This window comes from Capra hircus, chromosome 1 (assembly GCF_001704415.2).
Source record: "Capra hircus breed San Clemente chromosome 1, ASM170441v1, whole genome shotgun sequence".
Lineage (NCBI taxonomy): Eukaryota > Metazoa > Chordata > Mammalia > Artiodactyla > Bovidae > Capra > Capra hircus.
Window position 1 is genome coordinate 110,243,330 of NC_030808.1, and position 24,807 is coordinate 110,268,136.

At 36.2% G+C, this 24,807-nt stretch overlaps 1 protein-coding gene across 1 annotated transcript in view; it reads right to left on the reverse strand.

Annotated features, from left to right (window-relative positions):
• Nucleotides 1-24,807, reverse strand: part of LEKR1 (leucine, glutamate and lysine rich 1) — a 199,498-nt gene that overhangs the window by 112,174 nt on the left and 62,517 nt on the right. Inside the window, exon 4 of the mRNA XM_018050376.1 lies at nt 14,848-15,033. Within this exon, the coding sequence (XP_017905865.1) occupies nt 14,848-15,033 (186 nt within the window). The remainder of the gene's footprint in view (nt 1-14,847; nt 15,034-24,807) is intronic.

Here is a 24,807-nt window from a genome sequence, read left to right on the forward strand (position 1 = left end):
AAAGCTATGACAAACCTAGTGAAAGAGAAACTGAAGTCTCTCAGTTCAGTCACTCAGTCGCGTTCGAATCTTTGCGACCCCATGAATTGCAGCACGCCAGGCCTCGCTGTCCATTACCAAATCCAGGGGTTCACTCAGACTTGTGTCCATGGAGTCAGTGATGCCATCCAGCCATCTCATCCTCTGTCGTCACCTTCTTCTCCTGCCCCAATCCCTCCCAGCATCAGAGTCTTTTCCAATGAGTCAACTCTTCGCATGAGGTGGCCTAAGTGCTGGAGTTTCAGCTTTAGCATCATTCCTTCCAAAGAAATTCCAGGACTGATCTCCTTCAGAATGGATTGGTTGGATCTCCTTGCAGTCCAAGGGACTCTCAAGAGTCTTCTCCAACACCACAGTTCAAAAGCATCAATTCTTCGGCGCTCAGCCTTCTTCACAGTCCCACTCTCACATCCATACATGAGTACTGGAAAAACCATAGCCTTGACTAGACGGACCTTAGTTGGCAAAGTAATGTCTCTGCTTTTGAATATATTATCTAGGTTGGTCGTAACTTTTCTTCCAAGGAGTAAGCGTCTTTTAATTTCACAGCTGCAATCAATATCTGCAGTGATTTTGGAGCCCCCCAAAATAAAGTCTGACACTGTTTCTACTGTTTCCCCATCTATTTCCCATGAAGTGATGGGACCGGATGCCATGATCTTCATTTTCTGAAAATTGAGCTTTAAGCCAACTTTTTAAGCCTTTGACTGTGTGGATCACAATAAACTGGAAAATTCTGAAAGAGATGGGAATACCAGACCACCTAACTTGCCTCTTGAGAAATCTGTATGCAGGTCAGGAAACAACAGTTAGAACTGGACATGAAACAACAGACTGGTTCCAAATAGGAAAAGGAGTATGTCAGGCTGTATACTGTCACCCTGTTTATTTAACTTATATGCAGAATACATCATGAGAAACGCTGGACTGGAAGAAACACAAGCTGGAATCTAGATTGCCAGGAGAAATATCAATAACCTCAGATATGCAGATGACACCACCCTGATGGCAGAAAGTGAAGAGGAACTAAAAAGCCTCTTGATGAAAGTGAAAGAGGAGAGTGAAAAAGTTGGCTTAAAGCTCAACATTCAGAAAACGAAGATCATGGCATCTGGTCCCATCACATCATGGGAAATAGATGAGGAAACAGTGGAAACAGTGTCAGACTTTATTTTTGGGGGCTCCAAAATCACTGCAGATGGTGGCTTCGGCCATGAAATTAAAAGACGCATACTCCTTGGAGGAAAAGTTACGACCTACCTAGATAGTATATTTAAAAGCAGAGACATTACTTTGCCGACTAAGGTCCGTCTAGTCAAGGCTATGGTTTTTCCTGTGGTCATGTATGGATGTGAGAGTTGGATGTGAAGAAGCCTCAGTGCCGAAGAATTGATGCTTTAGAACTGTGGTGTTGGAGAAAACTCTTGAGAGTCCCTTGGACTGCAAGGAGATCCAACCAGTCTATTCTGAAGGAAATCAGCCCTGGGATTTCTTTGGAAGGAATGATGCTGAAGCTGAAGCTCCAGTACTTTGGCCACCTCATGAGAAGAGTTGACTCATTGGAAAAGACTCTGATGCTGGGAGGGATTGAGGACAGGAGGAGAAGGGGACGACCAAGGATGAGATGGCTGGATGGCATCATGGACTCGATGGACGTGAGTCTGAGTGAACTCCGGGAGATGGTGATGAACAGGGAGGCCTGGTGTGCTGCAATTCATGGGGTCACAAATGTCGGACACGACTGAGTGACTGAGCTGAACTGAACTTTTACTTCCATCAAGAGGCATTGTAGTTCCTCTTCACTTTCTGCCATAAGGGTGGTGTCATCTGCATATCTGAGGTTATTGATATTTCTCCCCGCAATCTTGATTCCAGCTTGTGCTTCTTCCAGTCCAGCGTTTCTCATGATGTACTCTGCATAGAAGTTAAATAAGCAGGGTGACAATATACAGCCTTGACGTACTCCTTTTCCTATTTGGAACCAGTCTGTTGTTCCATGTCCAGTTCTAACTGTTGCTTCCTGGCCTGCATACAGATTTCTCAAGAGGCAGGTCAGGTGGTCTGGTATTCCCATCTCTTTCAGAATTTTCCACAGTTTATTGTGAGCCACACAGTCAAAGGCTTTGGCATAGTCAATTAAGCAGAAATAGATGTTTTTCTGGAACTCTCTTGCTTTTTCCATGATCCAGCGGATGTTGGCAATTTGATCTCTGGTTCCTCTGCCTTTTCTAAAACCAGCTTGAACATCAGGGAGTTCATGGTTCATGTATTGCTGAAGCCTGGCTTGGAGAATTTTGAGCATTACTTTACTAGTGTGTTAGATGAGTGCAATTGTGCGGTAGTTTGAGCATTCTTTGGCATTGCCTTTCTTTGGAATTGGAATGCAAACTGACCTTTTCCAGTCCTGTGGCCACTGCTGAGTTTTCCAAATTTGCTGGCATATTGAGTGCAGCACTTTCACAGCATCATCTTGCAGGATTTGAAATAGCTCAACTGGAATTCCATCACCTCCACTAGCTTTGTTCGTAGTGATGCTTTCTAAGGCCCACTTGCCTTCACATTCCAAGATGTCTGGCTCTAGATGAGTGATCACACCATCATGATTATCCAGGTCGCGAAGATCTTTTTTGTACAGTTCTTCTGTGTATTCTTGCCACCTCTTCTTAGTATCTTCTGCTTCTGTTAGGTCCATACCATTTCTGTCCTTTATCGAGCCTATCTTTGCATGAAATGTTCCCTTGGTATCTCTAATTTTCTTGAAGAGATCTCTAGTCTTTCCCATTCTGTTGTTTTCCTCTATTTCTTTGTATTGATCACTGAAGAAGGCTTTCTTATCTCTTCTTGCTATTCTTTGGAACTCTGCATTCAGATGCTTATATCTTTCCTTTTCTCCTTTGCTTTTCGCTTCTCTTTTTTTCACAGCTATTTTTAAGGCTTCCCCAGACAGCCATTTTGCTTTTTTGCATTTCTTTCCCGTGGATATGGTCTTGATCCCTGTCTCCTGTACAATGTCACCAACCTGATTCCATAGTTCATCAGGCACTCTATCTATCAGATCTTGGCCCTTAAATCTATTTCTCACTTCCACTGTATAATCATAAGGGATTTGATTTAGGTGATACCTGAATGGTCTAGTGGTTTTCCCTGCTTTCTTCAATTTCAGTCTGAATTTGGTAATAAGGAGTTCATGATCTGAGCCACACTCAGCCCTGGTCTTGTTTTTGTTGACTGTATAGAGCTTCTCCATCTTTGGTTGCAGAGAATATAATCAATCTGATTTCGGTGTTGACCATCTGGTGATGTCCATGTGTAGAGTCTTCTCTTGTATTGTTGGAAGAGGGTGTGTGCTATGACCAGTGCATTTTCTTGGCAAAACTCTATTAGTCTTTGCCCTGCTTCATTCTGCATTCCAAGGCCAAATTGGCCTGTTACTCCAGGTGTTTCTTGACTTCCTACTTTTGCATTCCAGTCCCCTATACTGAAACAATACTCACAGAAAACTAGTCATTCTAATCACACTAGGACCACAGCCTTGTCTAACTCAATGAAACTAAGCCATGCCCGCGAGGAACCCAAGATGGGCGGGTCATGGTGGAGAGGTCTGACAGAATGTGGTCCACTGGAGAAGGGAATGGCAAACCACTTCAGTATTCTTGCCTTGAGAACCCCATGAACAATATGAAAAGGCAAAATGATAGGATACTGAAAGAGGAACTCCCCAGGTCAGTAGGTGCCCAATATGCTACTGGAGGTCAGTGGAGAAATAACTCCAGAAAGAATGAAGGGATGGAGCCAAAGCAAAAACAATACCCGGCTGTGAATGTGACTGGTGAGAGAAGCAAAGCCCGATGCTGTAAAGAGCAACATTGTATAGGAACCTGGAATGTCCGGTCCATGAATCAAAGCAAATTGGAAGTGGTCAAATCGGAGATGGCAAGAGTGAACATTGACATTCTAGGAATCAGTGAACTAAAACTGACTGGAATGGGTGAGTTTAACTCAGATGACCATTACATCTACTACTGCGGGCAGGAATCCCTCAGAAGAAATGGAGTAGCCATCATGGTCAACAAAAAAGTCCAAAATGCAGTACTTGGATGCAATCTCAAAAATGAAGTCTCTCAGTTGCGTCCAACTCTTTGCAATCCCATGGACTATACAGTCCATGGAATTCTTCAGGCCAGAATACTGGAGTGGGTAGCCCTTCCCTTTTCCAGGGAATTTTCCCAACCCAGGGATTGAACCTAGGTCTCTCAAATTGCAGGTGGACTCTTTAGCAGCTGAGCCAAACCCAGACACAATATTAAAAAGCAGAGACACTACTTTGCTGACAAAGGTCCGTATAGTCAAAGCTCTGGTTTATCCAGTAGTCATGTATGGATGTGAGAGTTGGACCATAAAGAAATCTGGGTGCCAAAGAATTGATGCTTTGGGACTGTGGTGTTGGAGAAGACTCTTGAGAGTCCCTTAGACTGCAAGGAGATCCAACCAGTCCATCCTAAAGGGAATCAATCCTGAATAGTCACTGGAACGACTGATGCTGAAGCTGAAGCTCCAATACTTTGGCCACCTGTTGCAAAGAGCCAACTCATTAGAAAAGACCACTGATGCTGGGAAAGATTGAAGGCAGGAGAAGGGGATGACAGAGGACAAGATGGTTGGATGGCATCACAGACTTAATGAACATGAGTTTGGGAAAGCTCCAGGAGTTGGTGATGGACAGAGAAGCCTGGTGTGCTACAAAGAGTCAAACATGACTGAGCGACTGAACTGAACTGATCATATTCCCATTTTATAGATGAAGTAACTGAGTCAAAGAAATTGATAACTTATTCAGAAATCCTGTAAAAGGCATAAACTTGCCAAAAAGCAGATGTGTTTGACCCCGAATCACTACTTTTTTAAAACTGAACCACGTCACTCTTTTTTTTTTTTCAATTTAACACAGGAGCTACTAATTAAGGAATGTAGTACTTATACCTTACACAACATGCATGAAACTCAAAAACATTATGCTAAGTCAAATAAGCCAGACAACAAAGATCACGTTAAATGATCATGTTATATGATTCTATTTATATGAAATGTCTAGAATAGGGAAATCTATACAGAATGACTTGTGGCGGAGGGGCAGGAGGGCAAGGGAAATAAATGACCAGGAGCTTCCTTTTGGTTATAGAAATGTTCTAAAATTAGATCATGGTGATGGTCATAAACTCTGTAAATATACTAAAACCCACTGAATTTGTACACTTAAAATGCATAAATTTTCTGATATTTAAATATTTCTCAATAAGGCTATTCTTTAAAAGTTCAACGAGGATGTTAAAACATATGTGCAAAACAATTCAAGTAAAATATTTATGTATTATTTATTACATCAAAAAGTTTCCTGAGAGAAAAAATACCCAAAAGTGTTTTCACTAGGAATAAATTTTAAAGTTGGTCAAATAAATTTTAGGAAGAACATTAATGCTAAAGTGATTTATCTGAATTCTGTCTTCTAATATTTGTGACTGCTGACAAAAAGTAAAGGACACTCTATTCTACTAGGTGGAAGGAAAATCATTTAAATGGATGGGTTTGTGGGTCACAATGACCTCTAAGAGGAGTATTATCAATTGAGATAAATTATGCATTTGGAAGCTATACTAGTGTGAGCTAAACATAAAATTACAGAAGTTATGTAAATAAATCTTTAAAAGGGAACTGAGAATTTAGCTTCTAAAATTTCATATTATAAGCTCTCCTATGAAAAAGATGAAAGTTTGGCATTAAGATTAAGCTGCTAATTAGTGCCTATGATTTACTTTTACACCACTATCAAATATATGGACTAGAATTATCATATGAACTTACATTTTCAAGCATTTATGTTTCAAAAGACAAAGGGAAAATGTGGGCCAAAGAAAAGTTTTTATGTAGAAAAGTAAAGATCATAAAGACTATATACTTGAATTAAAGTTGAAATTGTTCAATGGTGATTTAAAACAAAAAGTATCAGTGTAAAAATAAAAATACTTAAATGAAATATTAGAACTTTTAAATTCTATTTATAAGTACACAGAGTAATGACACAGTATACAGCACAGGTTTAAAAAATTCAGAATATAAAAAATATTTCATGCTAGTTAAAAGTATAACATGCTAATTCATTTATTAAGAGAGAAGCTAAGAGAGATTTAGGAACAACTAAGAGCATAAATAATAAGACAGTATAAAAGTGCAAGTGATATGAAATTAGAGATTGCAAGATACAGGGGAAATTAACAGTAAAACCTTTGAATTCTCTGAAGGAAAAAACAGGGGACAAATAAATTAGGCTAGAAAACAGAAGGGGAGAAGTTTAACTAGTACTAGAAAGGAAGCCTTATTGAGATGCTTATCACTCACTTAAAAGCTGGTTCTGCAACTGTGGAGAAGCCAGGAAAAGGACTTGTAAGAAGGAATATAAACAATGCAAATACTTAAAAACTGGATTTAAGATTATTAATTATAAAAAGTCATTTACAAAGCTCATATCAAAAAAATGAATTTAAATACTTTTTATTGTATTCTTTGAACAAATAATTATGCTTCTTTAAAACAAGACACAGGGAGAGTCAGGAGATGAACAGTATTAGTCTGCCCTTATTTTAATCTGGCCAAAGAAACTGTAAAATGCTATGTTCATTATGTTAATCCAGTGATTCGTCTGCGGAGAAGATATTCACTATGATGCATGGTTTTTCCTCTTCTCAAATAATTGACATGATTTCTGAAAAGATTTTAATAAGCTGGAAAAGCTATCAATGATGATTATTGAGATACTGGAAAATCTTAAGCACATTAATTCATTAGTAATTGAAAACTTAGGCATGTATTTAAAAGAAAGCAGACTAAGAAGTAAGATTCTTGAAGTTTATGAAAATTATGAAAGTAAATGTAAAATAGTAGAGAAAGTAAAAGTAAATTGAATGGCTACAAAATTGGAGCTAGAGAAATTTATAGCATGTTCTTAATATAAAGGACAAAAAAAGGCTGTTAAGAATGGGTAACATTAAGAGTGCTGGCACATATAACCAGTGAGGGGCTAGGAATCAGACATCCCATGAAGACCTGTAAAGAGGTGGAGAGTATCTGCACACCAGAAGTCAAAGTGAAAATAAGGCAGTTGGCTGGTAGGTGGTTAATGCCAAATAAATATTTGCTGAAAAAATGAAGCTATTCCCAGGATATGGTCAGCCCAACTGATGGGAAAAGATGCGTTGTGGTAAGAGCCCGGCATATAGGTCAATGGATAGTGAGCACAGACAAAAGCAGATTATAGCAAATAAAAAACAGGTACTGAGAGGAGGGTAGCAGAGGGGCTGTCTTGGACCACTGGAAATGGGAACACCTGTAAAATTCCCCCATGGACCCTAGATGGGAGAAAAAAGTGTACCAAGTATGGGAATACAATACTGCCAAGACCTGAGATGGAAATTTTGCTGTCTTTCCTGTACTTGTAGTTCTATAGCTTTTATAAGCCACTGTATCCACTTTTGTAAAATGAATTGAAGAGAAATATGTTGGTGCAATCAGTTCACCCAAGGGTACTTGTGGATAAGTAAGAGGGACATTAAAAAACATTCCAAATGTTCTGACAATTTCAATAGAGAACTTGATATGGAAATAAGATTGTTGTGGCTTAAAAAAAAATCCAAAAAACAAAACAACAACAAACCTATTTCCCTTCATGGGTAGGTTCATAGGAAGTGGTACTTGTCATCTTGAGTTAAGAAAAGCATTAATGATCCTGTCCACTATGACCTATCGATTTCCAATGGTTTCAACCAAGAGAGCGGTAACAGATAGCCTTTTAAGATGGTTTCTTTCTTTCTTAACACAGTTTGAATGCTGTTACCCATGGAGTGAATCTATTCTATATGAGCAGCAGAAACCTAATTTAGTCTTGAAATTTTGTGCTATTTTGCCCTGCAATTACACTGTCCTTTAGACGAACCTGTATTATACCTATAACTACACAACTTCTACATGAAGAACTGAACAGATCAGCTGCACCTTTGATTTGTATATGGACTGTACTTAATGCAAGTGAGGAGTTAATGAATATAACAGCTATGGCTAACCAGCATCGAATTATTTTGGTGAGTTTTTTTTTTTAATTGTAGGAGGTGGAATGTGAGCTGAGTCTTGAAATATTTGTAGACTTTTCTTCTTTTTGTTAAGAAAGTTTATTCTTTATAATCAGAAAAAAATTAAATAAGAGAAAAATCACCCATATTTCCATCACATTAAATTTTATTCTCATATCTTTATTGTTCTCGTCTAGTTTCTATTCATAAACACACTTATTTTGACATAATTCCAAAGTATACACAATTTTGTGATTTTTTTTCCCTAGTATGTAATGTTATAGTTACAGCATTTCCCATGCTGATGCCCAGTGTTCGTATTGTTATTGTAAGTCTAAATAATGTTCTGAGTAATGGCATATGATAATTTATCACCTATTTCATTAGAGTTAGGGATAAATTATTCCTAACCACTCACAATTAAAAACATGATCTTTGCAAGTAAATAAATTTCTTCAGCAGTTTTCTAAACATAAATTCAAAGAAGGAGATTATTTGATCACAAACATCTTTATGGGTTTGTTGATCAGTCGCTGAGTCATATCCAACTCTTTGTGACTCCATGGACTGCAGCATGAGAAGCTTTCCTTTTCTTCACTATCTCCTGAAGTTTGCTCAAATTCATGTCCATTGAGCTGGTGATGCTATCTAACCGTCTCATCCTCTGCCACCCTCTTCTTTTGCCTTCATTCTTTCCCAGCATCAGGGTCTTTTCCAACAAGTTGGCTCTTCACATCAGGTGGCCAAAATATTGAAGCTTCAGCTTCAGCAGCAGAACTTCCAGTGAACATTCAGAGTTTATTTCCTTTAGGATTGACTGGTTTGATCTCCTTGCAGTCCAAAGGACTCTCAAGAGTCTTCTCCAGGAACACAATTCTAGAGCATCGATTCTTTGGCACTCAGGCTTTTTTATTGTCCAGCTCTCACATTCATATGTGACTACTGGGAAAACCATAGCTTTGACTATAAGGACCTTTGTTGGCCAAGTGATGTGTTTGCTTTTTAATACACTGGCTAGGTTTGTCATAGCTTTCCTTTCAAAGAGCAAGTATTTTTTAATTTCACGGCTGCAGTCACCATCCACAGTGATTTTGGAGCCCCCCAAAATAAAACTGTTACTGCTTCCACTTTTTCCCTTTCTATTTGCCATGAAGTGATAGGACAGGATGCCACGATCTTAGTTTTCTAAATGTTGAGTTTTAAGCCAGCTTTCACCCTCATCAAGAGGCTCTTTAGTTCCACTTGACTTTCTGCCATTAGAGTGGTATCATCTGCATATCTGAGTTTATTGCTTTTTTCCATGCAATCTTGACTCCAGCTTGTGATTTATCCAGCCTGGCATTTTGTATAATGTTTTATGGGTTAGAAAAATATAATATTTTTCTATTGCCAAAGAAAGGGAGAAGCTTTACCACTAAAGTCTTTGTACTAATATAAAAGGAGGTGAATGTTTTTAATTTTGTTTAGTTATTAGTAATTAAATGTTTCTTGCTTGTTTACCATATTTCTGGTGTTAATTTTGTTTCTGTTTTTTAGCAGTTGCCTGCTTGGAGTCTTCTTACATACTCGAATAAATTATTTATATGGATTGGATAGTAACCCTTTGCATACCACATATGATATAAATTTTTTTCCATCTATTTTTATGTTGTTTGGCAGGTTTTTTAATTCAGATATTCTACATTTTTATAGGCACAAAATTTGCTTCATCACAGGAATCACCTTGAGCATTTATTAAGAGTACAGCATCTCAGAATCTTGGAGATACTCAATGTGTTTGAACTGATGTGAAAGACTATACGCTTTCAATAGGTTCCTTTATTATCTCGCCACACAAATTTCCACAGTCCTAGATATTCTTGTGGTCGGGCAATTTTGGAAAACACTTTCTTAGCTTTAATTCTGAGAAAACTTGTTAAGCTAATGGTCCATTTTTGTAAGAGGAAAGTGAAGGGTGGAAATTCATCCCCTTCTTTTTTTTTTACACAGAAAAGGAGTTCAGTGTTTTCATATGCCTTTTTGGAACTGAGTGAAATGATTAAAGAGCTAACAAGCTTTGGCCCAACAGAGACCTGAGTCTGAATCTTAGTAGTGTGACCATGGCCTGCTTCTCTGTGTCTGATCCCAGGTGGCAATAGTGGTAAAGATCCCACCTGCCAGTGCAGGAGATGTAAGATACCTGGGTTTGATCCCTGGGACGGGAAGATCCCCTGGAGAAGGAAATGGCAACCCACTCCAGTATTTTTGCCTGGAGAATCCCATGGACAAGAGGAGCCTGGAGGGCTACAGTCCATAGGGTAACAAAGACTTGGACAGGACTGCATGCATACATTAGAATACTATGAGGATTAGATGAAAGATGCTTAGTGCTAGTCAAATGACTAGCACAGAGAGGGTTCCTAGTTAGTGAAAGTGTTCTCCTTTTTTTCTCTTGTCTTATGTCAGTAAATTACTTCTTTTCTTCAAATATAGAAAGGTAGTTACTTCACTTAACCCTTAACTGCCTGTTACATGCAATATAAGACACATTCTCTAGTGTTTTACTGTTCTTTTAAGAAACAAAAACATTCAAGAAATGGCTTATCTTAGAAATCAGATTAAAATGATGAATAAAAGAGAGATAAGAATAATAACCTTTGATTTGGGGGGGACTGCATTTTTTTAAGTTATTTATAACTATGAAATGTATGTTTTAGCAAATCCATCCTAAAGTTGTCCTCCTCTATATGAAGTCTGAAATAATAGAATGGCATATTAAGAGTTTTATTTTATATAATTTTATTTAATTTTATCAATGAGGAATATATTCAAGTGGTTCAAAATATTTTGAAAGTATCAAATATACAGTTGAAATTGTTATACTGATGTTTATAACATAAATGTATCTATAATATTACTTTAATATTTTTGTCTTGATTTTGGTAACAGGTTTACCCTGGCCTTATAGGATGAGTTGGGAAATATTTCCAATTTTTCAGTTGTTTAGAAAATATTGTATAAAATTAGGATCCTCTCTTCCATGAAAGTTGGCAGAAATTGCTTATAAAATATAATTTAGCTTTTTTCTGGTGAGAAAATATTGCTTTGATTTCTTTAATAGTTATAGGAACATTTAATCTTTTTGAGTAAGTCATGGTAAGACATATTTTTCTAATATGTCCATCTCAGGTAAAATTTCAAAGTTGTTGCCAGCATTCACTTTTTTTTTACTCTTCATCTGCAGTTACTTTTCCTGTTTCATTCCTTATATTTTTCATTTGTTTCTTTTCTCTTCTTGTGACTGAATTGCTAGAGGTTTGTCTGTTTTATTATTTTTTTTAAACCAATGCTTTTTTGTTTATCTTCTTTATCATATTTTTGTTTTCTATCTCACTAACTGCTGCTCTTATTTTTATTGTATTTTTTCTTTTATGTTGAGTTTATTCCTTCATTTAAAGCTATACATCTCCCTCAAAGCATCACTTTGGCTGCATCACACAAATTCTTGATATGTAGTGTTTTTTCATACAACACAAGTCCAGGTATTTTATATTCACTTTAATTTCTGCTTAAAGCTCAAAGTTTTTCAGCAGTGTGTTTTTGTAAAATTATAAAAGATACAAGGATGCTCACTACATTAAAAATAACATTTAAAGAAGTTAATGGACATATCATATTCTTGAATGAGAAAACTTTTATAATATTAATATTAATAAGACTTAATATAACTAAAAATATTAACTCTCTAAAAATCAATGTAAATATAAAGCAATCCCAATTAGAATTCTTGTTGGGATTAGAGTTGAATAAAATTACTTTAAATTTTATGTGGAAGAATATCTACCTGTGAATACGTAAGAAAAGTATACAGACTGGAAGAGAAAAACCTTACTAGATCTCTATCAGAGTCTTTGGATTAGAGGTGAATAAATGATCTTAAAGTTCAAATTGAAGGAAACTTCCAAATATTTTTAAAAATATATTTTAAAATGTATATAAAAGTAAGAACAAAGAAGAAAGACTTACTAGTTATGAGAATATGCTATTAAGTCTAAAGAATATGATATCAATGGTACATCCAATACATTAGTGGAACAGAAAACAGAATATAGTAATAGATGTCAGCATTTTGAAATTTTGCCATATGACAGTAGTTTTATTTAGTAGGTAAAGGATAGATTACTTATTGTAATACACAGTGCTGACACAAATGGCTATGCATTTGGAAAGAATAAAACTGGACCTCAAATCTCATACCATATAAAAGGTAAACTGCATATGTATTAATGATTTAAATGAAAGAAAATCTAAGAGACTATATGTATAATCTAGAAATGAAATGGACTTTTTGAACTAAGACTAAATAGAAACAATAAAAGATAATAATTTTATAATACCAAAAAGAAAAATGTTGATATGGTACAATTTACTGTGAAAAAAAATCACTAGACAAATTATACATTAGAAAAAATTGAATATAGAAGATAAATAATTACTTTACTATATAAACTGCCCTTAAAATTGTTGGAAAGTTCTAATAATTCAATAGAAAACTGGGAAAATTTAATTGACAAAGTAATTGACCAGAGACATTAAAATACCTGATTTTAAAATTTGTATTCAGTTTCATATTGCTTCCACATTCATGTGACAACTTACCTTTCAAAACTAGGTTCTCTCTCTAGAGAACTCCATCATTAAATACTCCCCAGCAAGGAGGTTGAGAGCCCTCTGTGATCTCCTTCATTCCCTTGTCTATTCAGCCAGATGCATACTCTCTAGACCTGGATAGTCCTCTTAACTCTGATTTTATTTGAGCCTTCCTAGCGACCTCATGGACTGCAGCCTACCAGGCTCCTCTAATGGGCAGAGGAGCCTGGTAGGCTGCAGTCCACGGGGTCCCTAAGAGTCAGACACGACTGAGCAACTTCACTTTCACTTTTCACTTTCATGCATTGGAGAAGGAAATGGCAACCCACTCCAATGTTCTTGCCTGGAGAATCCCAGGGATGCGAGAGCTTGGTGGGCTGCTGTCTGTGGGGTTGCACAGAGTCAGACACAACTGAAGTGACTTAGCAGCAGCAGTAGCAGTGCGGCCATGGAGAGGGCCAAGGAGACATAGTGTAACAAGTGTAAGTCACGGAGTCCAACTAGGTTTGCTTTCATTTCCTGCCATTTACCAGTTATGTGGGGACAGGTATGTTACCTCTCTGGACCTTCATTCTCTCCTTTTTAAGATGGGATAATTGTACCTGCTACTCATAGTCATTACGAAGATTAACAGAAGTAATTTATATACAGTGCTAACATAGGCTTCCCTGGTGGCTCAGCAGTGAAGAATTCACCTATAGTGCAGAAGGGAGAAGGCCATGGCACCCTACTTCAGTACCCTTGCCTGGAAAATCCCATGGACGGAGGAGCCTGGTAGGCTGCCGTCCATGGGGTCCCTAAGAGTCGGACACGACTGAGTGACTTCACTTTCACTTTTCACTTTCATGCATTGGAGAAGGAAATGGCAACCCACTCCAGTGTTCTTGCCTGGAGAATCCCAGGGATGGGGGAGCCTAGCGGGCTGCCGTCTATGGGGTCGCACAGAGTCGGACACGACTGAAGCGTCTTAGCAGCAGCAGCAGCAGCAGCATAGTACAGAAGACGTGGGTTCTACCCCTGGGTTGAGAAGACCCCCTAGAGAGGGAAATGACTACCCACTCCACTATTCTTGCCTGGGAAATCCTATGGACAGAGGAGCCTCGCAGGCTACAGTCCATGGGGTCGCAAAAGAGTCAGACAGGACTTAGTGACTAAATAAAAACAACAACATAGAGCCTGCCATGCTCCTCTGTCTATGGGATTTCCCAGGCAAGAATACTCGTGGGTAGCCTATCCCTTCCCCAGGAGATCTTCCCGACCCAGGGATCAAACTGGCATCACCTGCATTGCAGGCAGATTCTTTACCACTGAGCCACCTGGAAAGCCCCTAGTACATACTACCACTTAAAAAAATGTTAGTGTTCTATGTTCTACCCTATTTCAGTGTCTTATGGTTGGTCTAGGGACTAGGTTACCAGCAAACATGTTTTCTAAATGGCTATCTGACTCCAATTCTTTGATGTTCGGAACATCTCCATACAGTGCTAACAGTTTAATTTTGCTAAAACACTTCTTGTGTTATATCATTCTCCTGATTACCAGTTGTCAATGATTTTTTACTGCCTTCAGGAAAAAGTACAAATCCCCATAGCCTTACTGCTGATACACTCAATGTTCTAAGGTAAAAACTTTAAAACCTTGTTGAAGGCTCTCAAAACATAATTTTTAATATTTTCATTTGGGAAAATGAAGGAACACCTAAAAATTTGGACCTACCTTATATAACAGCATATGCTGTATAGTCTTTCAGTATTCTAAACCACCACCCACTGGGGATGATGATATACAAAAGTAACTCCTACTTTGTTTTCCTGAAATCTCACTGTAATTGAAAAGTCTTTATTATATTCACTAATACTTGCCACTCTAAATGGCAGATTAGGAATGGGTGATAGCAAACATTTATAACAGAATCAGTTATTGGCATAGTAATAATTAGGTATATTTATAACACAAACTAGTTAAAACAAGATTTTTGTTGTGATTATAAGAGAAATAAAAATTTATACATTTCCTTATTACAGCTAGTTGCTAACGACAGCAAAAAATAATCCTCTTTTACCTAGTACTTCCTTTTGCAAGTCATGGCATCTGGTTTGCAAGTTTACTTCCTGTTGTTTGGATGTCTGAATCTGCTGAGATCTCAATATGGCTGCATCTGACAACAACTTCAGATTTTTCATTTCCTCTTCAAGGCATCCATTGTTTCTCTGGGACACTGTCAAACTTTTATTTAGCATCTTTATTTCTGTAAAGAAAATTCAAAGTTTACAAGTAGACAACATTGGGTCATAAAAGATTTCTTTAAAAAAATGATTATTTTATTTTAGAAAATTGATAGTTGAAAGCCCAGATGACTTCTCTGAGAGTATAGAGAGTATAACCAAAAAGTTGAGTTTTAATTTAGAGGTTATTCTGAAAAAGAAATGACGAAAAAGACTGTATTGCAAAATGATACATGAAACCTTTTAGTAGTTTTTTTTAAAGCCTGTAAATTGTGTTAAATGACAATCCTGCCTGCTTTTTAAATACTCACATGAATAAATAGCATAATATCTCTGTAATGTTCTGGGTTTTATTGAAATTAAATTGTTTTCTTGGCAACATGATTCAGAAAAGTAAATTTAAATGAGCTAGCATGAGCTGGTTGTGAGGAATTTCTGGGAGATAACTAGGCTATATTCTACATAAATTATGAAGAAAGGTGGTGGGTTGGAGAGAAATAAAAGGAAACAGTGTTTAAAACTAATAAATTTATGGGCAGAAAGTATTAGTTAGTATATCTTAATGATTCTAATAACACTCTGTCCCCTCAAAATGAGACTAGAATTTCATCATAGCAATCACTTCTTATTACTCTATCTACTTAGATTAAGTTTAATAAAAATATGCCTTCACAGCATTATGTAGATTTTAATGTGCTAATTTTATATAATTTTGTGAGAAATGCATAGAACATTTTATCTGTCAGAATGATAAGTATCAAGCTCTCCAACAGTCTTTTCAGCACTGCTGCCTTAAATCACCATTAAAACATACAAACACACATGCAATAATAAAAAATACTATAAAATTTGTACAACCACAATTAACTGAATTGAAGAAGAGGTGATCTACATAAAAATCTGGACAGTCTGCTTTTCTAGAGAGTTCACGTGGCTTTCCCTTCCTTGTTTAGCTCATCCTGGACTATGTGATTGGTTTAGGGTATGATAGGGTGTCAAAGAAAGGCGGCTTGGTTTACTGGTCTTGCAGCAGGAATAGTAGCCACATTGGGCCAGTGAAGACGAGAAGTAGACTTCTATGGGATACACATGGCTGCAGAGGCAACATGACCAGTAAAAGGTTACAAGAGAAATAAAGCAGTATGCTGAATGGAGCAGAGAGAAGAGAGCATGCCCTAAGGGATGGGGATGAGTAGGATCAGGAATGTAGTCTAAGGAGAGAAAAGCAAAATGTTTTTCTGTAGGAAGAAAGTACTTCTGGAAGAAAAAGTGGCACTTAAAGTAGACCAAGGGCATGAACACAAGGGGTCTAGCACCTTCTTCACTTTTATTCCTACTCAAAATGGAAAATCTAGAGAAATAATTTGGCAGAGACCAAATAAGTGAGGGTCAATTATATTCCAGGGGTTCCTTTACATGGGAATTTTTTCTTCTAGGACTAGCTATATGCTTCTGAAAATTTATGGGTATGTTACCATTTGTGTGAGGAAAACTACTAACAGTACATAGAGTTTTTAAAAGAATATAGTTGAAGAAAACAAGGAGGTTGCAATTTTTCTTCAGGCCTAAAAAAATCTGGGTATTTTTGTAGCCATAAAGGTGGCTTCTTGTGGCTGAATAAATTGTACCATACCCTAACCATATCTATCCAAGATGAAGTCAGAATGACACTGCAGAGGAGCACACACATGCTGTGACCTATTTATCGTTTGCCAGAATGATACTGGTTAGGTTTGCAGGCTGACTCTCTCAGTGTACACTACTATCTGTCTCTAAAATAACTACTCGTGTCAATGTGACTTTCTATTTGATATTAAAAGAATAAGAATCTGCAATAAAAATTCATTTGTGAAATATATTTTGACACATGGAAAAGTACAGCAAGATTTTAAAACTGACAGGAGGCACAATGTTTCTAACATGGAATTAGAAGAGTAAACACAATGGGGTCAATTAACTCACCCTTGGCAAACTATACATTCCCTATACCTATGGCAATCCTGGTGTCAAATACTCAATCCTACTTTTGTCATTAACACAACTTCATAATTGTCAGTTATGTGTCCCAATTTGGGATTCAGAAATTACAATTTACTTATTCTGGTCATTGTATCCACTTCATGCTTTCCCTATCTTTGCACTATCCCATGAAGAAGCTCCTCCTAGCCTCATGTTAGATCTACCACAGCTGTTATGATACCTCTGCCTGGAAATGTTTCCTGATCAGATCTGTTACACCAATTACACCATTTCTATTGATCATATGTAAACATGTGGGCTCCTATTAGACAGCAAGTTATTTTAGGCTATAGGTAATAGACTCAAAGGACATGAATCTGAGCAACTCCCAGAGTTAGTGGAGGGCAGAGGAGCCTGGTGTGTTACAATCCATGAGGTCACAAAGAGTTGGACACGTCTTGGCAACTGAACAACAATATCTTACTCATTTTTTATTCCTCCTATAATTTCTACTACAATATCCTAGAATTAACAGAAGCTCAATAAATATCTACTAAATAAGTAAAAGCATTACTGAGCAAAGCTTCTAATAGTTGCTAACATACCACTAGTTGAAGATCCTAAATATGTGTTTATTTTACCTCTCCCTTCATTTCAGAGGCAAGCATTTTGAGCCCTAAATTATTTAATGTCAGACTTGGTAAGGCAGTAAACATGCACATCTAAAAGAAGCAAACATTTTAAATAGGATAAGCAAATAGGCCTATTCTATCCCTAATTTCATCAATTTTATGGAAAGTGTGGATCACAAAAGAAAAGAAGTATATTGTTTAAAATGTTTGCGGGGCTTCCCTCGTGGCTCAGTTGTAAAGAATCCTCCTGCCAGTGGAGGGGACATGGGTTTGATCCCTGGTCCAGGAAGATTCCACACACCATGGGACAATTAGGCCCATGCACCACAGCTACTCAGCCAGCAGTCTAGAGCCTGTGAGCATCGACAACTGAAGCCCACGTACCTAGAGCTTGTGCTATGCAGCAAGAAAACCACTGCAGTTAGAAGCTCAAGCACCCAGCTCACCAACAGCTGGAGAAAGCCCGTGTGTAGCAACCCAGCACAGCCAAAAATAAATAATTTTTTAAAAATATAAAATAAAATGTAATATTGTCCAAGTTGATAGCCAATGGATATTTTTAGCTTTAAAGTAGGTGTGATATAATTTGCTACCTGATGCAAGTATAGTTATTAGTATCAAAATTAATCTCATATAATCAATTTATTTGCCTTGATAAGACTCTTTGATTGTTTAGTCCTGTTAGCTTAGTCAAATTATCATAAAAATATATTAAGTTAATAAGCTTTTAGGAAGCCTCTATATATAACCTTATCACCAAGGCATACTGATATAAAATAATATTTAAAAACTCTGAAATGCTAGATTTACTATTTAATGAAGGGATCATAAAACACTATATAGATTAAAAAAAAAAAACCTCTATTTTGAAACAGATTTACAGGAAGTTATAAAGAACTGTATGGGAAGGTCCTGTGTCGCTTTTATTCCTCCTCTTGCCATGTTCACATTTTGTATAACTACAGTACTCTATCAAAACTAAGAAACTGATCTCGGTATAATCCACAGAATTAGCTCAGATTTGACCAGCTATACACTCCTTTATTTGTGTGTGGTGTGCACACATGTGCACATGGGCATAGCTCTATGCAATAGTATCACATATGTAGCTTTATATAGCTATTAATACCAATACGATCAAAATACAAGATTATTCTATCACCATAAAGTTACCCTGCTATCCCTTTACAGCCACACCTACTCCTATCCCCACCAGCTATAATTGCTGGCGACAACTAGTTTGTTCTCCTTCTCTAGAATTTTATTTCAAGAATGCTATATAAATAGACTTATAATATGTAACCTTTTTGAGGCTAGATTTTTTTAATCAGCCTATTCCCTTGAGCATGTATTAATAATCTATTTATTTTTCATTATTGAGTAGTATTCCATGTTATGGATAAAGAACAGTTTGTTCATTCATTGAAGGACATTTGGGTTGTTTCCAGTTTGGGCTATTATGAACAAAGCTGCTATGAAAATGCATGTACAGGTATTTTCATGAACTTAGATTTTTATTTCTTCTGGATAAATGCCTAAAAGCGCAACTGCTGGGTCATGTGTTAAGTGCATTTTTAGCTTTAGAGGAAATTGTAAAGTTATTTTCTAGAATGGCTATTCCATGTCACATTCTCACCAGCAATATTGAGTGATTTGGTTTCTCTTATCCTTGCCAACACTTCTATACTCAATTAAAATTTTAGACATTGTAAGAGATATTTCATAGTATCTCATCATGGTTTTAATTTGCATTTCCCTAATGGTTAATGGTCTAGTGTTTTCCCTACTTTCTTCAATCTGAGTCTGAATTTGGTAATAAGGAGTTCATGATCTGAGCCACAGTCAGCTCCTGGTCTTGTTTTTGTTGACTGTAGAGAGCTTCTCCATTTTTGATTGCAAAGAATATAATCAATCTGATTTCAGTGTTGACCATCTGGTGATGTCCATGTGTAGAGTCTTCTCTTGTGTTGTTGGAAGAGGGTGTTTGATATGACCAGTGCATTTTCTTGGCAAAACTCTATGGTTTTTCCTGTGGTCATGTATGGATGTGAGAGTTGGACTGTGAAGAAGGCTGAGCTCCAAAGAATAGAGGCTTTTGAACTATGGTGTTGGAGAAGACTCTTGAGAGTCCCTTGGACTGCAAGGAGATCCAACCAGTCCATTCTGAAGGAAATCAGCCCTGGGATTTCTTTGGAAGGAATGATGCTAAAGCTGAAGCTCCAGTACTTTGGCCACCTCATTTGAAGAGTTAACTCATTGGAAAAGACTCTGATGCTGGGAGGGATTGGGGGCAGGAGGAGAAGGGGACGACCAAGGATGAGATGGTTGGATGGCATCATGGACTCGATGAACGTGAGTCTGAGTGAACTCCGGGAGATGGTGATGGACAGGGAGGCCTGGCGTGCTGCGATTCATGGGGTCGCAAAGAGTCAGACATGACTGAGTGACTGAACTGAACTGAATGGCTAATGATGCTAAACATTTTTTCTGTGCTTATTTGCCACCTATATATCCTCTTCAATGAAATCTCTGCTCATGTATTTTGCCCATTTTCTAACTAAACTATTTTTCTGATGTAGAGCTTTGAAAGTTAAAAAAAAAATTCTAGATATAAGCCCTTTGCCAGATATGCATTTTCTCCAGTCTGTAACTTGCCTTTCCATCCTTTTAACAGGGTCTTTCACAAAGGAAAAGTTCTTAATTTTGTTGGGGTCCACTCTATCAGTTTTTCCTTTTATGTATATGCTTTCAAGTCTAAGAATGTGAGGTTACAAAGATTCTCTTTTTTTCCCTAAAAGTTTAGTAACTTTATCTTTTACAGTTAAAATTATAATTCATTTTGAGTTAATTTTTGTATAAGGTATGAGGTTCGGATCAAGGTCTTTGATATCCAGCACCATCCAGCCTTTGTTGAAAAGGCTAGGCTATCTTTCCTCTACTGTGCATCTGTGTCAAAAACCTAGTCACTCTTATCAAGAACTAGTTGGGCGGTACAAAACAAATAAATTACAAGGATATGCTTGCAAAACACGGAATATAGTGAACTTTTTATAGTAACTATAAAAGGAATATAAACTTTAAATATTGTGAATCACTATGTTATATACCTGAAACATATATAATTTTGTACATCAACTATATCTCAAAAAAAAAACCTTGTTGAGTATATTTGTATGGATCTAAAAAAACACATACACATATAAATTTAGTTTTAAAATTTGAATGAAATAACTGACATATATCACTGTATAAGTCTCACGTGTACACTATGATGGTCTAATCTATACTTATTGTGAAATGATTACCACAATAGGTTTAATAATATCCATAATTTCATATAGATACAATAAAAAGAATAACAATTTTCTCCTTGTGATAAGAACTCTCAGGATTTACTCTCTTAACAAATTTCCTACATATCATAGAGCAGTGTTAAATTTTAACAGTCTTACTTCAACTCCCCTTCTCCCTCCCCTCGCTCCCACCTCTGATAACCACAAATCTAATCTCTTTTCTATGAGTCTGGTTAGTAGCTTTTCTTGTTTTTTTTTTGTTTTTTTTTGATTCTACATATAATAATATCATACAGTTTTTATCTTTCTCTGACTTATTTCACTTATCATAACCTCTTTAAGGTCAATTCATGTTGTTCAAATGACAAGATTTCAGTTTTTATGGCTGAATAATATCTAATTATATATATATGTAATTTATAATATCATAATATATAATATTATATGATATATAATATTGTGTTATATATATCTCACAATTTCTTTATCCATTCACCTATTAACAGAAATGTAGGTTGTTTGTATGTCTTGGACATGTTTGCATGTATTGTAAATAATGCCACTATGGAGAGAGATATATATATATATATATATATATATATATATATGCTTCCCTGGTGGCTCAGACAGTAAAGCATCTACTTGCAATGTGGGAGACCTGGGTTGGGAAGATCCCCTAGAGGAGGGCATGGCAACCCATTCCAGTATTCTTGCCTGGAGAATCCCCATGGACAGAGGAGCCTGGTGGGCTACAGCTCATGAGGTCACAAAGAATTGGACACGACTGTGCGACTAAACCAGTACACCACATATATGTACATATATTTAAAGTATAGGTGAAGAGCATTAATTTTGTTCCATTATTTAGGAGAAAATCTACAAGACAACCAAATGAACATTTCTGTAGGATAAGTGAAAATCTAATACAACAGAAGGAACACAGACTTTAGAATAAAAAGAATAAGATAATAGAAGCTGACATATCTTGATTTTTACTGTCACAGGCATATTGTGGCGTGTGTGTGCATGTGCATTTTACAGATGATGACACTGAGGTCCAGAGGTTTCGTAAGTGGTAAAGTCAGTATGTAAACTTTGGCTGTCTGACTCAAGAGCCCTGCTGGTAGGATTTCTGCGTGCATGCTAAGTTGCTTCTTGGCAACCCCATGGACTGTAGCCCACTAGGCTCCTCTGTCCATGGGATTCTCCATTTACATTTAAATATTTGGGATTCCCTGATAGCCCAGTTGGTAAAGAATCTACCTGCAATGTAGGAGACCCCAGTTTGATTTCTGGGTCAGGAAGATCTCCTGGAGAAGGGATAGGCCACCCACTCCAGTATTCTTGGGCTTCCCTTGTGGCTCAGCTGGTAAAGAATCCGCCTGCAATGCAGGATCCCTGGGTTGGGAAGATCCCCTGGAGAAGGGAAAGGCTACTCACTCCTCTGACCTGGAGAATCCATGGATGGTATATTCCATGGGGTCTCAAAGAGTTGGACACAACTGAGTGACTTTCACTTTTCTTTTTTCATACATATTAAAGTATAAACAATTATATTTTTAAAAAAGTAAAATGTTAAAAATTGTTAGTTTTGCAGCTGAAAACATGGTTGTTATAATAGTTATCTGTATTTGTCTAAATTTAATCCTCAAAATTAAGTAAAAAATTTAGGAGTACTATATTGTCATACACAGCTCACCTCTAAAGGCACACACCATATAATAAAATTAGCTGAAGTTGTTATACAGTTAAGATGCTTTCTTTTCACTAACATTTAACTAAAAAAAAAAAAAAAAATTAAAATACACAGAAAAGTTGGAAGAATTGAACCAAATATACACAACACCTAGATTCTTCAATTAACATTTTACTATATTTGCTTAATCACATAGCTACTCATCTATTCACCTTACATTTTTATGCATTTCAAGATAAGACAATATATTTGATTCCCTAAACACATTATTAATTATCATTCAATATAGATTTCTAATTTTTGAATGAAATTTTACCTACAAAGAAATGCACAAACCTCAAATGTATCATTAGATTAGTTTTGAAGAATGCATCCATCGTGTAACCCAAACCTCTGTCAAAATAGAAAGCATTACTATCACCACAAAAAGTGCCTTCACGCCACTCCTGAGTCAATCTTCCCCTCTGAGATAACTAGTGTTACTTCTGTCTTTTTTCCCCACTGTAGATCAGTTTTGCCTATTCTAGAACACCATATAAGTGGAATCTTACAATATGCAATTATTTGTATAAGGTTACTTTCAGGCAGCGTAATATTTCTGATGCTTATCCAGGTTACTGCCTTACTATAGTCCATTTTATTTTCCATTGTTTGTTCAGTTGCTGTTTATTTTTAAATAATCCATTCTAGTGATGTACTTTCAGGCTTTTACCAATTTAAGGCTATTAATAAAGCTTGAATAAAGTTGTTGAATATTTTTATAAATATATGCTTTCATTTACAGGACATGATAAATTCCAAAGAGAAGAATTTCAGAGTCATCAGACAGACGTATCTTTAGTTTTATTAAAAAATTATCAGAACTTTTTTGAAAGTGACTATAGCATTTTATACTTTGACCAATTTGTATGAAAGTTTCGATTGCCCTGTTCACCAAAATTTGCTGCTGTCAAGTCTTTTTCACTTTAACCTAATGGGTATGTACAGGTATCTCATTGGTTTCAATTTGCATTTCCCTTATGACTCATAATGCTAAGTACCATTTCATGTTCTTATTGGTCATTGGTATATCTTTTCTTATAAAGTGTTCTATTCAAATCTTTTAGGCATTTTTGATTGGATTGTTTGTCCTTTTACTATTGACTTATAGGTGTTCTTTATGTAATCTGGACAGCAGTCCTTTGCCACAGATTTTTTGAATATTTTCTGTCTGAGACTTACCTATTCATTTTCCTAATGGCATCTATTGATGAGTGGAAGTTTTTAATTTTGATGAAGTCTAATTAATCAATTTTTGGGGGGTAGTTCTTACTTCTGTCCTCTCTGAGAAACCTTCATTTACTATCAATTCATAAAGATATTTTGGTGTTCCTTGTTTTAGCTTTTATATTTAGCTCTGATATATCCTGAATTAATTTTTATGTACAATGTGATATAGGAGTCAATTTTCCCACATCAGTATTTAGTTATTCCAGCACAATTTGTTGAAAGACTTTCTTTTCCCATTGAATTGTTTTGGTGCCTTGTCAAAAGCGAAATGGTCATATCAACAGGTGTCATTTACAAGGCTATTTTGTTTCACTGATCTATTGTTGATTCATATGCCAGTATTACAGTGACTTGTTTACTGTGATTTTATAATAAATCTTAAGTTGGGTGATGTTAATTCTCCATTATTATTACCTTTTTAATAGCTTTTGGTGTTTGTCTTAGTGGTTGATGTAGGGATTATACATCCTTAACTTCTTAGTCTACATATATTGAATACTGCACCATGTCACATAAAATACAAAAGCATGGAACTATATGGATCTATTACCCCATCCTTCTGTTCTTTATGCTCTGGTTGTCATATGTTAAAAGTTAAATGAAAATACTTTATAAGCCCCACAATATAGTGTTATAATTTTAGCTTTAAATGAGCACAGATAATTTTCAATTTAAAGGTAAAAGGAATTTCATATTTACTGATACTTATTAATTATAGTATATTTTAATCCTTTCCTGTTCATTTTTTTCAATGTATATCTCTCTTCTTCAAATTGAATAATTTCAATTGATCTATCTTAAAGTTCACTGATTCTTTCTTTGGTAATCACAATATGATATAAAAGTCTATCCAGTAGATTTTTATTTTAGGTATTATATTTTAAAATTCTTGAATTTCCAATGTTTAATAGTTTTTTGCTGAGATTTTCTATACTTTCATTCATTCTT